Below are 13,851 nucleotides of genomic sequence, written 5' to 3'. Positions count from 1 at the left end.
TCAAGTCCTTACATTGAATGGTGTACTATTTGAGTACAGGTTATGTAAATCTTTCTGTATGCTTTAGATCATTTCTATATTATTTGAAGTAAGTAATACAGTGTAAATTATATGTAAATAGAAGTTCCACTGTATAGTTTAGGGAATAATGACAGGAAAAATCTGTTCCAGTTCAATATAGATGCAGCTTTGTTCTTTGCATAAATTTGATGTGGAATGCATTGATACTGAAGGTCTGACAATACATTGGATAAAAAGTTAAAAAAAAAAACAACTCAATAGTTAGATATCACCATCTTATCTGGGGGAGGGAGAGATGTGACCTAATTGGCTATTACTGAAAATTGTTTTGACTTCTTTGCTTGGATTCTTGGACTTGTACATGGATTTTACTTTTGTTCTTCCTTCTCTGTGCCTGATGGAGAAACTAAGCTTGTCTCTCCTCTTTACCCTAAATTATTCCCACAAGCCTGCCCTGAATGATTTCCATGGACACTCTAAGGGATAGAGAAGCCACAGGTCTCTGAGGTTTCACCATTCAAATGTAGAAACCAGTGTTAGGCCCTGAGAAATGCGCAGGGCAGTGGAGGAGCATGTAGTGGGGATGACAGGCAGGTAGTCAGTATACGGGTAGCAGGGGAAGAGGTGGGAGTGAATCTGTTCTCTGGAGGAGGGGAAGGCCTTACACAGCAATAAGGGCCCAAGGCAGAGCCAGCTGGGAGAACAGACCACTAACATTTCTGGGCTTGAAGGGTCAGCACTTGACTTGGAGACAGAAACACCTGGACTGGTGTCCTCACCCCCAAACTGGGCTAATACCTGTCCCCCTCAATTCCCAGCACTGTTCGAATACAGTGAAATCCCATCATTTCACTTGATGGATTGAGGGACTGCAATAACAAGGGATTTGCTAAATGACTTGTCTTGAGGTTACACCATTTACAGAAGCAGCACAGCTGGGGCCAGTCTAGAAACGAGAGTGTTATAGAAAATAATAAGGATGTGAAATGTTTGGAGACTCAAAAAGAAATCATGGAGAACTCTGAAAAGTGAGATGGGGTTGGGTCAGGGCTAGCCAATGCAAGGAGCAAGGACCACAGGAGTGATTGGGAAAGGCAGATTTTGCACCTGTTCTTGCAAGAAATGTCCCAAGGCCCACCTTCTCTTAGACAAACTCCCTGAAGAAATCTGTTCATTGGGCCTTCATTTTCAGGACGTTTGCTTTTGCTTTGGGTGGCTAGTTTAGTTAATATATGCTGGTATATAAGATGGATACTAACACATGTAGCTGTGGGTAGTTATGCATATTATCCTTGCAAGATATAGATACATGCAGTACACTGTTGTACAAATGGCTTTATGTAAGCACATTCTGCCTCTGTCCAAAGTCCCTGAGAACCAGAGACACCTAATTATACTTCTGCATTTATTTAGGTCCAAAATAAGTAATTCATAAAATAACTCCGTTTCCTTCTGAAGCACAGCTATTTTTGATTGAACCTTATTAGTAGTTATGATGCAAAAGGAAAGTTCCTTTATGAGGCATACAGCTTGCATGCAAATAGGCTCTAGAAGGGATGTGAATATAAACCTAGGCTTGTCTGTCGGTCCTTCTTCCCTGTATCCTTCCTCCAAGATCAATGAATTGTACCTTGTCATTTTTTCTCCCACACAGAATGGAAGAGATGAATTTCATCAAAATTAGACTGTTTCCATAGCCTGACTCTTTCATCTCATGTTAATCTTCTTACCGAAAACGCTGGTGAAGGGTGAGGGGATCTCCAATAGCTATATATTTTTTTCATTTTATGTAACCAGAAGATCTGGTTTGGGGACTAGCTTTCCATTTATCTTCAAAGCATTTTTACAAATATAGAATAGTATAGAGCTAAAAATGTGTGAGGATACTTCTAAAGGTTTGGGGGAAAATGAAATCACCAAACGAAGTTACTTAGGTGCAAATTTTTTTGACATGAATATTTATGAGGGAGTTATTCAAATGTAGAAAATGCATGCTATAAAAAAACAGTACATGGATTTCAAAAATTTTTGCCCCACAACAAACTTACCCCTCAACTTCATCTTCCATGAGTTTTCTGAAGTTCCCTGCTACACTACAAAGCCCAATCCTGATTGAGGTAATGCAAAATTTGCACTCACACAAGACGAGTACTGTGTCTTGACCCTGGTCTGTCTCTCTTCTGAGGCTATGGCAACTGCACTTTAAGGGCATGGAGAGCAAAGGTCCTCCATGAATGCAAATCAGAGCACACAGTTGCACAATTTTTAGCTACTCTGGTTTTAAAGTTTCTTTGCTTCACTACCAAATAATTATGGTATCTTCCAACAAAAATGGGAACCATTTCCCACTGAGAATTTAGCCTGGGTTGCCTGATGCTAGTTCTTCTTTGTCATCTATAATGTGAGCCACACTGGGCTTCTAAGAACATTGGATGCTGCCATCCTCCTTCCCCATACTTACCCCCACAGGCATGGTTCCTTCTGAAAAAGCATCTAGTCTACCCAGCAAAAGCTCACATTCCTTTGGGGTTCACCAGCCTCAGCAGATATGAATTTTCACAATGCTATTTTCTTGGTTCAGAACACAAAAGCAAAAAAAAAAAAAGATTCTCAGAATCCAAGTCAGAATTCTAATTCTGTTTGCCAAACAGTGGGCAAATTGATTGTTGTCATAGTTTATAGATGAGGAGCAGTGACAGATTCATGTCTCAACACCTTGGCCCCAGGCAGTGACATCAAGGCAATTATTGCCATCCCAAGGCCTAGGAGGCTCCCGGGACCCAGTAGCTAATGTAGCCTTGTCCCCATGTAATGAGTCACCAAGGCCACATGGTATCTGCTTTCCACTATTATTTTAATCAAGTCTTAATTTCTCCCAAACCCAGGCTCCCAAGACTTCAGTTTCAAAGACTGGAGAGAAAAATAATTTCCAAACTTTGAAGCAAGTTTAGAGTATAACTACTGCAAGGTGTTAACTCTCCGGCCCTGGGGGAAGCTGACATGGAGGCTAAAGCCTACAGCTTAGCTTTCGTTTCCCTCTGGCTCCCTGGAACTGCTTCCTGCCCACTGGGCCTCTTTCAGACACTGGCATTCTTTCCTTTGGATTTCCAAAGTTTTCTGAAAATACCACTATTTCCGATGTATACATTATTATTTTTCTCCTTCTTATTCTTTGGATTATCTTTTTTCTGTACTGTACGGTAGGTGGATTGGAAGAATCTTTATTGCCTAATATTCCCAGTCATAATCCCTTTGAGAGTCTTACAGCATTTTGTACTGTCTGAATTTTCAGGTCAAGATAATCAACCAAAGTCTAAAAGAGCTGAAACGCTTGCTGGTGTCTACATGGAGAGTAAAGAAGTCATTAGCAATAATAGCTAAGATATACTTAGTGTTAACTCTGTAAGAGCCACATTGTTAATTTATTTGGTTTAATCTAAATAAGAATCTCACAAATCAGGGACATTCTAATAATCACCTTCATTTCAAAGCTGAGGAAAATGGGACAACACTGGTCTAAGAAACCTGCCCAAATCCTCGTCTCACAGAAGGCTGGGGTGAGACTTGAACCTGGCAGCCTGATGCCAAAGTTTGAACTTTACTGACATTCTTATCTCCCAGAATCTGGCTTGAATCTCTCTTGATGAAAACAAGGCAACGTGTTTGTGATGGTCCACTTCCACAGGTTCACCTTCATCTGTCAGCCTGTGGACCACTCCGGCAAGGCCAAGAGTCTGATGAAGAAAATAAGAGGCTGTTAAATAAAGTGCTGTCTTCTCATTTGCATTTTTTCTTTCATGGAACATGAATGACAGTGTCAAAGTGTTCTTCTTCTTCTGTTCTTCTAAGACAAGAACAATGAATATTTATTCACTGCTTGCTTTTCTTGGAGTAAATAAACTCTCCATATTTGAAATCTCTAGTAACCTTATGAAAACAGGGGCCAGTGTTGTGGCATAACAGGATTAATCACCTACTGGGACATGGGCATTCTCTCTATGTACTGACTGACTCCTAGAAGTTGCACTCCCAATCTAGATCCCTACTACAAGCCTGGGAAAGCAAAGAATGGTCCAAGTCCTTGGACTGCTTATGCAGAAGCCCCAGATAACACTGGCTCCTGGTTTTGGCCTGGCCCAGCTACAGCCATTGCTGTAGTTCTGGCTGTGAACCAGTATATGGAAGATCTCTCTGTGTCTTCCCTTCTCTCTGTCTATAACTCTTCCTTTCAAATAAATAAAATAAATGTTTTAAAATAGTCTGTGACAACAAATTGGTGTCATTTAAAATATAGTCATGGATTTTTAACTTAATGTTTATTTTAATATTTGTGAGATAATGCATTTTTAGTTTACATTATATTTAAAGGTAGAATGCTAAACTAAAGAAAGAATTAAACAAACACAAAGTAAAAATAAACCAATGCTGGGCTAATGTAGCATGCCCACTCACCTGTTGGGCATGAGGTTTTTAAATCTTTTTCTGATAAAGATGATGAATTGCTGCTGATGTAGCCTTGTAACCCTGACAGTTATTTTGTAACTGAAAAGACACACTCTTTGGCATTGCGTGATTACACTAAGATGTCATCCTGCGCATAAAACCACACATAGTCCAATCAGTTTCCCAATGAACCAATAAGCTGTAGTTTTATTAATGATATCAGCTGTACTTGTTACCTAACTTCCACTTTCTCAGTGAGGCATTGCCAAAATCACTTGAGTCCTATACCATGGTTGCAAAACAAAGCAAAACAAAACAAAAGAAAACAAAACAAAAACCAACCCAATCAATGCATGGAGCCAGCATCTCCCTAAATCTAATAAAAAGTGACATCATGACAGTTAAAATATGAAGTGGGGTTATCTTACTATAACATTCAAGATAAACAGCCAATTCAATTACCTTGACATACATTTTTCCAATGATATTTTGGAAATATTTTCAAGCTAGATCAAGATTCAGGTCATAGAAGTAAGCTAAAGGAGAAATGTAAAGGGCATAAACAAGAATGTAAAATAATTTTTGAGTGAGATAAAATCTGACAGTTGGTGCTGCTTGCCAGAGTTACCTTGAAAATGATTTGTGTGCTGATTCATTTACTCACTAGACATTCCATGGGTACCTGCAGCGAACCAGATTTGAGTTGGTACTGGGGATAGATCTGTGAGGCACAAACCAAAATGCCTCATCCTCACAGAATCAGAAATGCAGGGAAGGCAACACACCTATGGCTTTCCCTGCACCAGGGAAATGTGTCATCTTGAACTGGGAAGAGTGGATCTGACTGAGTTGTGACATTTTGGAACTGAGACCAGAACTGGACTGGATTTGGGGTGTGGAGTTGAGGAGCAGGTTCGAGTGGGTAGCACAGAGCATGCAGAGTGTGAGGGGCTCCCAAGGAGGTGGGATGTTGGTGGTGATGGAGTCATGTGGGATCTGCTCAGATCTGTGTTTAACTGTCACCTTGGGTGCTGCATGGAGGATGGAGAGTGGAGAGCTGAGTGTGGGAGGGAGTCTTGCAGGAGGTCACGGCAATGGGGTGGCAGGAACTTGGACTTGAGAATGAGAATGAAGAGGAAGAGATGACGAGGGGTTCAAAAGTGACAGTGCTCAGCTTTGGGGAGTGAGGGGTGAAGCAGTGGACAAGAGAAATGAAAGCATGATGTCACCATCACTCTAAGAGGAATGGACATGTACAAAACTCTAAGCTTTGTAACACTGAGCTTTTTAAGATTACTATTTTTTAAAATCTATTGTGAGCATTCCGGAAGAATCTAATCAGTGTTTGGCATTTTTTACATGATAGTGCAGCTATTTTTAAAAACATAAAATCAATATTTGCCCTTTAATCTATTTTCAGTATGTTTTGAATATTATGGATATGAACTAACTGCAATATACTTGCTTCACTGCTAACATAAAATGCACAGATCAAACGCTTCTTCCACCTTTCCAGTGAGTGAATTCTTCCTTACAGTCTGTGTTCATCCTCAGGGTTAAAGGTGTAGCACTGGGAGCCCTGTGCAGGTGCAGACACATTACAGTCCACAGGCCCATGCATGCATGGTGCCCTCCACTTAAAGGTATTTATCCAGAGTTCAAACAGAATAAAGAGCAAGGCTTAGATCTGCAAAGTTCAAGGGCTTGGCCACTTTTAACAGTTATATGTTCTTTCGTTTTGTAGTAGAAAGTGTAGGATAGCATAGGATCCATGAGTTTTGATAGAGAGCAAGAGCATAAGGCCCATTTCAGACAAAGGAATATATCCACTTTGCAATGAGTAATGACTATAATCTTGATATGTATTTTTAATTTTAAATCTTATTTGGGAGGCAGAGCAATATAGATACATAGATGAGAAAGAGAGAGAGAGAGAGAGAGAGAGAGAGAGAGAGAGAGAGGTGTCAATCATTGGTTCATCTCCAAATAATTGAAATGGTTCAGACTGGGTCAAAGGCTAGAGTTAAGAATCCAACCCAGGTCTACCCATGTTGGTGAAAAGGACCAAATCACTGAGTCATTGCCACTGCTCCTCCTCCCCACCCAGGTGTGTATATGCAGGAAATTGGAGTCAGCTGCTGGAACCGGATTGGAACCCAAGCACTCAATGCAGTCACAGGCATGTTAGCTGCTGGCCCGAAGACCCACTCCAGCTACAGAATTTTGAGGGAAACGCGTGATCCAAGAAGCTATACTTCTGTCTGTTCAGGCATGAAATGAAATCCTGTGATCTTCAGACTCGAAAACTGTTTCATTAACAAACATTATTTTGAAATATTTACTTGACCTCTTCCAACTGATCAAGAAATAAATCAAAATGAGGCCAAGAACGGGAATATGTCCAAGAGGAAGCTCTGAAAGAAGCTCAGGGCAGAAGAGCAAATAATTGCTGCGAATGTGCTTACAAACCAAACACAATTAAAGCATCTGAGAGATTCGTGAATTTGAACTATAACAAAAATAAATAATCAACAAGAGGGAAAAGAGGAAGTGATGATAGCTTGGTGGGTTTCACTGCAACAAATCCAGACACTGTACTGTGAGAGGCAGTCATTTGAATCACAGAGAAAAGCGCTCGCTCTCCCTTTAAAAACACTTTGTATTTAACAAGTAACTAGGATTCTAAAAGTTTGCATATGCATGGATTGATACTGTTTTGAGTATAATTTGGTTGTAATGTCAATCCGTATGTCAAGTTTTTCCTGAGCACTGAATTGCACATAGCTCTATTCAATTTTGTTCAAGGAGTTAAAAGCCTACTGTAGCTGCAGTTTCCACCTTGAAGATTTCTGATTTAGTAACAAAGGATGACCCAAAGTTAACACAGTGCCTTTTTCTTCAAAACCCCAAAATGAAAATCGATCAAAACTCAATTCCACAGCATAGCTGATTTCCAGTGGCTGTTACCATCACTGCTTCTTCGCGCTCCAAGCAGCTCCACCTCTTCGAGCCAGCTGGAGACAGCTGGCCACATCCCATCTAGGCTCCTTTCCAGTGCTGGAGGCCTTCAGTCTCCCTGACTTTGTGTTTCTATTAATTCAAATAGTAGTCACATTTGACAAAGAGTCAGTCACGAGGATTGAATTTGAACCCTTCCCTGGTCAATCAAGTGAGAAATCGAGTAAGTCATTTAATCGCTCTGGACCTATTTCATCACATGTGGAATAGACTCAGCCAAGCCCAACTCCCCGGGATGCTTTAGGAATCATGAGGAGCTACCCGTGTCAGTTGCTAGCCAGATTCTTGGAATATGAATATTTTCAGTAAACCTTCTATGAATATGAATCTCTTTTATTCTGTAACAAACAAATATTAGGCTATGGTGAGCACCAGGATTATCTCTGGTATTCAGTTTATAGCTAAGACCCCTAAAGTTAGAGAAGTTAAGTAACTTCTCCCATCAATGACAGTGACACGTGAAAAACCAGATGTCAGCTAAGGCACATGTTCCCTTACTTCTCTCAGCTTAGCATACACATTCCCTTTCCAGCTGAATATGGCTAAAATATAATTCTCAGCATATTCTTCTTGGGTTAAAAGACCTTGGTAAGAGCCGATGGACAGCCAAATTCGGCTCACTGGTTTACTTTCTTTTTAGAAGATGTATTTATTTTTATTGGAAAGCTAGATATACAGAGAGGAGGAGAGACAGAGAGGAAGATCTTTCATCCAACGATTCATTCCCCACGTGACCTCAACATTTGGAGCTGTGCTGATCTGGAAGCCAGGAGCCAGGAGCCAGGAACTTCTTCCTGGTCTCCCACATGGATGCAGGATCCCAAGGCTTTGTGCCATCCTTGACTGCTTTCCCAGACCACAAGCAGGGAGCTTGATGGGAAGTGGGGATGCCAGGATTAGAACTGGTGACCATATGGGATCCTGGCATGTTCAAGGTGAGGACGTTAGCTGCTAGGGCACTGTGCTGGGCCCATTAATTTACTTTCTGTCGTTTCCTCTCATACTTGTCCCGAAATCTTCCCTACTTGGTCTGCAATGTCTCTCTATATGTAGTCCATGGCCCACCACACTAGGCTGTGCTCTGGGTTAGGTATATGTTATCCCATAAACTCCATGAAGGAAGTGAGTGTTACTCTCCATGGTTCCTAGGAGCCCGTCAAATCCCTGGCTCATAGTCGAAGCTCAATGAATGCTCGTAGAAGCTGGTGGGCACTCTTCATTATGCTGAATATCATCATAACAATAATGATGACCCTTGCATAAGGAAACTAGCAAAAATAGTAACAGTTCATAATACTAGAAAACCAAGCAGAAGCATTGATCAATCTCCAGTATTCTCTGCATTTACTATCTCTTCTAGCATATTTGAGAAGGAACCTAATTAGGGATATTTTGTCCTAATTCTTTCTTGCTGATGAGGATTCCAAGGGCTGGGAGATGTAAATCATCCCTTTGATGCTGGCTGCTTGACTCATTCATTCATTTCTCCAGGAGATGCTGTTGGTGGTCTATCATGGGTCATGCTTTGTTCTGGGGGGTTGCAGATAGAACTCTTTGTGAGCAAGGTCCTTTCATTGAGTTGAAAATCTGTGGCAGAAAACAGACTCAATCTCAATAAATGAGATGGTGTCATATAATGATCAGTAATAAATGTTTCTGGTAGGGGCAATGAAAGGTACAAAGACCTTGGAACAAGAATGTCCTGGAATATTCCAGAAACAGGTTGAAACTAGAAAGCGGTGAGATCAGAGGGGCCAGATAGGTCAGTTACCAATCGTGCTGAGAACTGTTGGCATGATATAAACTCTGGCTTGGACCCAGAAGGAAAAAGCATTGGATATTTGGAGCAGGAGAGCAAAAGCAACAGGATCTGCTGTGCATTGTCAGAGATGTTTCTGGCAAGGCTATGCTGTGCACTGTCACCAGTTACAGGAATATTAAAGTGACACATATGAGTGATGACAGACACACGAGGAGAGACAAGCTCGGCCTTGCTGAGCTGGAAGCAGGTTGTATAAGAAAGGTGCTTATGAGTATTGCAAGGTTTGGGGGCTGACAAGATAAAAGCAGCTGGGGGAGGACAGAAGGAGGAGCAGTTTGGGAGCTGAGCAATCCACAATTCACACTATGCTTGTTATGAGTGAAATGCCCATGGCCCCAGAGTCAAGATTAGGAGTTGGCTGACAAGGATAGGCATAATTTTAGTTCAATGAAATAAAACAGGGACAGCATTTCAAATGTCAGAGTTCTCAGCAGTAAAGCTATGAGTGGGGTGAGGTCATCTCAGGAGTGACAGTGGAGATAATGGAGAGGGGGCAGGGTGAATGTGCAGAGATGGGGAGATGGGAGGGACAATCATGCCTGGGTGCTCCCTGTTGCAGTGTGATGGAGGTGAACGGGTGATGTGAGGCCCGCTCCCCCAGGCACAGGGCGAGCTGCCAGCGAGGTAGCTGATGAGCAGGAGAATGAGTTTCACAGGTGGTGTGTGGCCTCCAGATCACACGGTGGAGTGCAGGAACACTGAAGGCAGTGATCACGGGGGTCAAATGCTGCCAACTGGTTGAACAACTCAGGTCAGACACTCAACCACCACGGTGCAGAGGGCACTGGATTTCTGGACAGCAGTGATTTTAGTGCTCACAGTTCCTGGGTGGCCACCACATGCAGGCAGGGACATTTCTGAATTATGGCTTCTTAGCTTTGTGCACAAGTAGCTGTACCTTCCATGGTCCAAACCTACTTTACGTCTTCCTACACCCAATTTCCTTTATCCTCCTGGCTCTCTGTCTCATGGGATTCTCCCTAATCCTTCTAGTTAAATTGAGGACCCATAATATGGACCTGGGTTCATAAGGATTCACTGGTGACAATCTACAGACATCTGTTGAGATGGTACATTCTTGGGTTCATGAACACTCAGCTTTGTCCACTCACATAGAATAAAGCAAAACAGCACATGGAAATGTGATGTTATTACGGCCACTACTAAAGGCAGCCCAAGGATCTCTAAACAGAAACATCCCAAAATAGTCCTGTGGAAGCTGGGCCGTGGGTTGGGTGGTTAAAGAGGATTTGATTATGGCTTAGGCCTCTGGGCTCTGGGCCCACCTCTGCCAGCAAGTCATGTGACATTGGAGAAGCACTTGAAACTTCTGGGACATAGTTTCCTCATCTTTGAAGTGAAAGGATTTTATCTCACTGTTCCAAAGATCCTTCTGCTCAGCCAGGTTCTTTCTCAGAATAGAAATGGAGGTGTGGTATTCAGAGTTATTTGTGCAAGTGCCTTCTCCCTTGCTTATGATGGAGAGTCCCCAAAGACAGAGGTTTCTGCTAGTCACAATCTAAGTGCTTTTCTTTAACAAGGGGGCAATTTTCTTTGGCCTGTGATATATGTACTCACCTGGGATCAGTGGTGTCCTTCTGGCCTGCCACCCCTCCCTTCTGTCCAAGTCATTCAGGAGGCGTCCTTTCTAAATTCACTCATTTATTCACTCATAAGGGATGCCAACACTGCAGGTAACAGCTTAATTTGCTATGCGCCAATGCTGGCCCTGTTTTTGGTTTTATTCCTTGTCCTTCCCCTGTACCCTGCCAGGGCTTTGTAATGAATATCCATCACTTTTCTTACTAGGACCCTCAGCAACAATAGATGGGAATCTGTAACTCTTTGGAGTTTTTCCCTTATCACAATCTGAGGTATTCCAGGAGGAATCAGATATTTATTATCTTAGTTCTGTCTCTTTCCATCTCAACTGTCCAGCCTAGCTGCCAATTATAGTGGTTGTTTATTATTTGTTAAAAGATGTTGACAGTCAGTTGGTTGTGCTGATTCTGACCAGGATGTCCCGTTCATAGTCCACATGGCCCCTAGGGCCACCCAGGGAGGGGGCAACAGTTTGAGCTTCTCACATCAGTGTTGTTCGGCCTACTTGTTAAACACCCCCATAAACCTTTGCCCTGCCCAACAATCCCATTCTGTCTCCACATGGATGTCAGAAGCACAGGGCTTCTGAGAACCCCAACATTTCTCTCCATCCTAATTTCCAGGATAACAACATGAAGATAAAAAAAAAATACCAACTTTATAGAGCTGTTTGGAGAATAAAACAAATGCACTGTCCAGTAAAATGTATATTTGTGTTTCCCATGAAGTACAGCCATGACTGTAAAGGATAAGCCAGTTCTCTCCACCCTCGCTCCACTCTCCACTCTGGCTTCCAAGAGGTAAACACTTTAAAATACAGAACTGAACAGTGACTGACATGTTCTGAGCACTCACTCCCTTCCAGAGACTCTTCTAAGTGTTTTATAACGTCATCTCATTTCATCTCCACAAGAACTGTATTGGCCAGATATATTTTATCTCCATTTTACAGGTGAAGAAAGCTAACAACATAAAAAGTAGGAAGGGTTCTACCCAAGGTCAGAAGTCAAGAGTTGACACCTAGAAAGTTTGAGCAAAGCTTTAATCCTATTAATTCCTATTATTATTACTATCATTATTATTATTGTTTTTTTGCTGTGTATCCTTTTGCTCTACAGTGTCACTTGCTTCCTTGGCAATAATGAATATCACTGTATCAGCTGGAAATTATTAAAGGACCCAAAATAAAATGTGTATGTTAATTGGAATTCTTGCCAGCCATAACTCTGCTCAAGTGTTGCATGCTGAAATCCAAACTTAGTCCCTGGTGCCTGGTGGACTTAAGCTGCTTAGTATGTCACTAGGACACAAAACTCACCTGAACTTAAGGCGTGTTCCACTTCCCGCATAATCACAAAAGGTGTGGTGGTCTCAAATTCACACATCACCATGCCGGACTCAGTTTCTTGGGGCGTTCCTTCCTTGGGCATGGGCTCGGCTGTGGGCTGTGCAGTGGATGGACTGGCAGAGCTGCCCTCCTCTGTGGGAAAGGCTGGTGTGGTTGGAGTGCCACTGGGCTGCAGGGTGCTCACAGTGGAGTTGTGCTCCAAGATGACAGAGGCAGGAGGAATCTCAGGGGGTGAAGTTGATGTGGCTGGAGGGGAGGAGTCTGGAGTTTGTGGGGAGGAGTCCGGAGTTTGTGGGGAGGAGCCTAGAGTTTGTGCAGAGGAGCCTGGAGTTTGGGGGGAGGAGCCTGGAGTTTGTGGGGAAATAGCTGTGGAAGACTCCATGGGGGTTTGTGACTCTGTTGTTGGAACACGTGTTTCAGGAGTGGCTGAGCCAGGCCTCCCAGAGACAGGCGTTGAGTGGTCTCTGCTGCTTGTTGGGAAGAGCCCACTAGGGGAGGAGTCTTGGGTTGTAGCTTCCCATTTTGTGGCTGTGCTGGTGACCGCACCTTCCCTGGGCTCAGTAGAATTGTTCTTGGGAAGTGTTGAAGTTGGGGCTGAGACTGCAATGGGGAGGCCAGAGGAGCTGGGAGTGTCACTGGCTTGGGGGTCAGTGAGCGCACTGGTGTTTTGTGGAGAGCTAGTCCAGATGGTGAGCGGTGGAGTCACTTTGGCCGGAAGAGAAACAGGCAAGCTGGCTGATGTAGGCAGACTGTGAACCCTCAATCCTGTGGAAGAGCCAACACAAATGAGGTTAACATACAGGAATCACCTAGGGGCAAGGCCTGTCACAGTATGTTCACAGGCATTTCTCATTTGCATGGCACCCTCTCCAATCGTTAAGGCCATGGAAATATATTTCCCTGCAAGTCATTGCTCTCCTCTTGTTTTGTGATGCTCAATAAGAGCAATCGGTCAGATACTGGGTGGATCAACTACACCCCAGCCCACACCTGCACGAAATGATTGAATCTGGGCTCTGGTTGGCTTAAACAGTGTCCTGTGAACCTCTGGACTCACAGGCATCTGAAAATTTGCCTGCATTGCTTGGGGGGCCAGTCCCACAACACTGACAGTGAAGCAGACGGAGTGTGTCAATGTGGTGGTAGGGCGGGGAACCTGTGCTTGGTGGCACGTGAGTGATTGGCAGAGGAGGGGTGGAGTCATCTCAGAGACTTGCGGTTTTGTCCCACTGAAAGCTGGGCAAGCTGACTGACTGTTTCTGAGAAGTCATCTGAAGATTGGAAATATTTGCTGAGACTGGAATACGTTTCTCCCACATTCTAGCCTGAGATCCTTGTGATTAGATCATTTTCGTGAATGTTCCCCTATGTAGTTTGTAATGTTTAGAACTAGTTGCCATCTCTTTTCCCTCTATTCCCCATGCTATTCCTCATGCTTTCACTCTAATATGTACCACTGCTTCCTTGCTGGATGGGGAATTTATGGCCTCACTTTGTCACATGCTTTCTGATGGTCTCTTCAAGCCCTGTTTCCTCCTCAAATAGATTCTCCCTTAGTCATCTCCATCCCAGTGACTGGGACCCCAATGTACCAAGT

At 43.0% G+C, this 13,851-nt stretch overlaps 1 protein-coding gene across 1 annotated transcript in view; it reads right to left on the bottom strand.

Moving 5' to 3' along the window:
- Positions 1-13,059, bottom strand: part of PARM1 (prostate androgen-regulated mucin-like protein 1) — a gene marked incomplete at its 5' end in the record, with an annotated part of 32,562 nt that extends 19,503 nt beyond the window's left edge. The window contains one exon of the mRNA XM_040967136.1: positions 12,225-13,059. Coding sequence (XP_040823070.1) covers positions 12,225-13,059 — 835 coding nt within the window. The remainder of the gene's footprint in view (positions 1-12,224) is intronic.
- Between the last annotated feature and the right edge of the window lie 792 nt (positions 13,060-13,851).

The sequence above is a fragment of the Ochotona curzoniae genome, unplaced genomic scaffold (genome assembly GCF_017591425.1).
Source record: "Ochotona curzoniae isolate NIBS_2020 unplaced genomic scaffold, NIBS_Ocur_1.0 scaffold_4506, whole genome shotgun sequence".
Classification (NCBI taxonomy): domain Eukaryota; kingdom Metazoa; phylum Chordata; class Mammalia; order Lagomorpha; family Ochotonidae; genus Ochotona; species Ochotona curzoniae.
The sequence above is the reverse complement of the archived record's forward strand: the minus strand, read 5'-3'. Positions and strand labels throughout refer to the sequence as shown.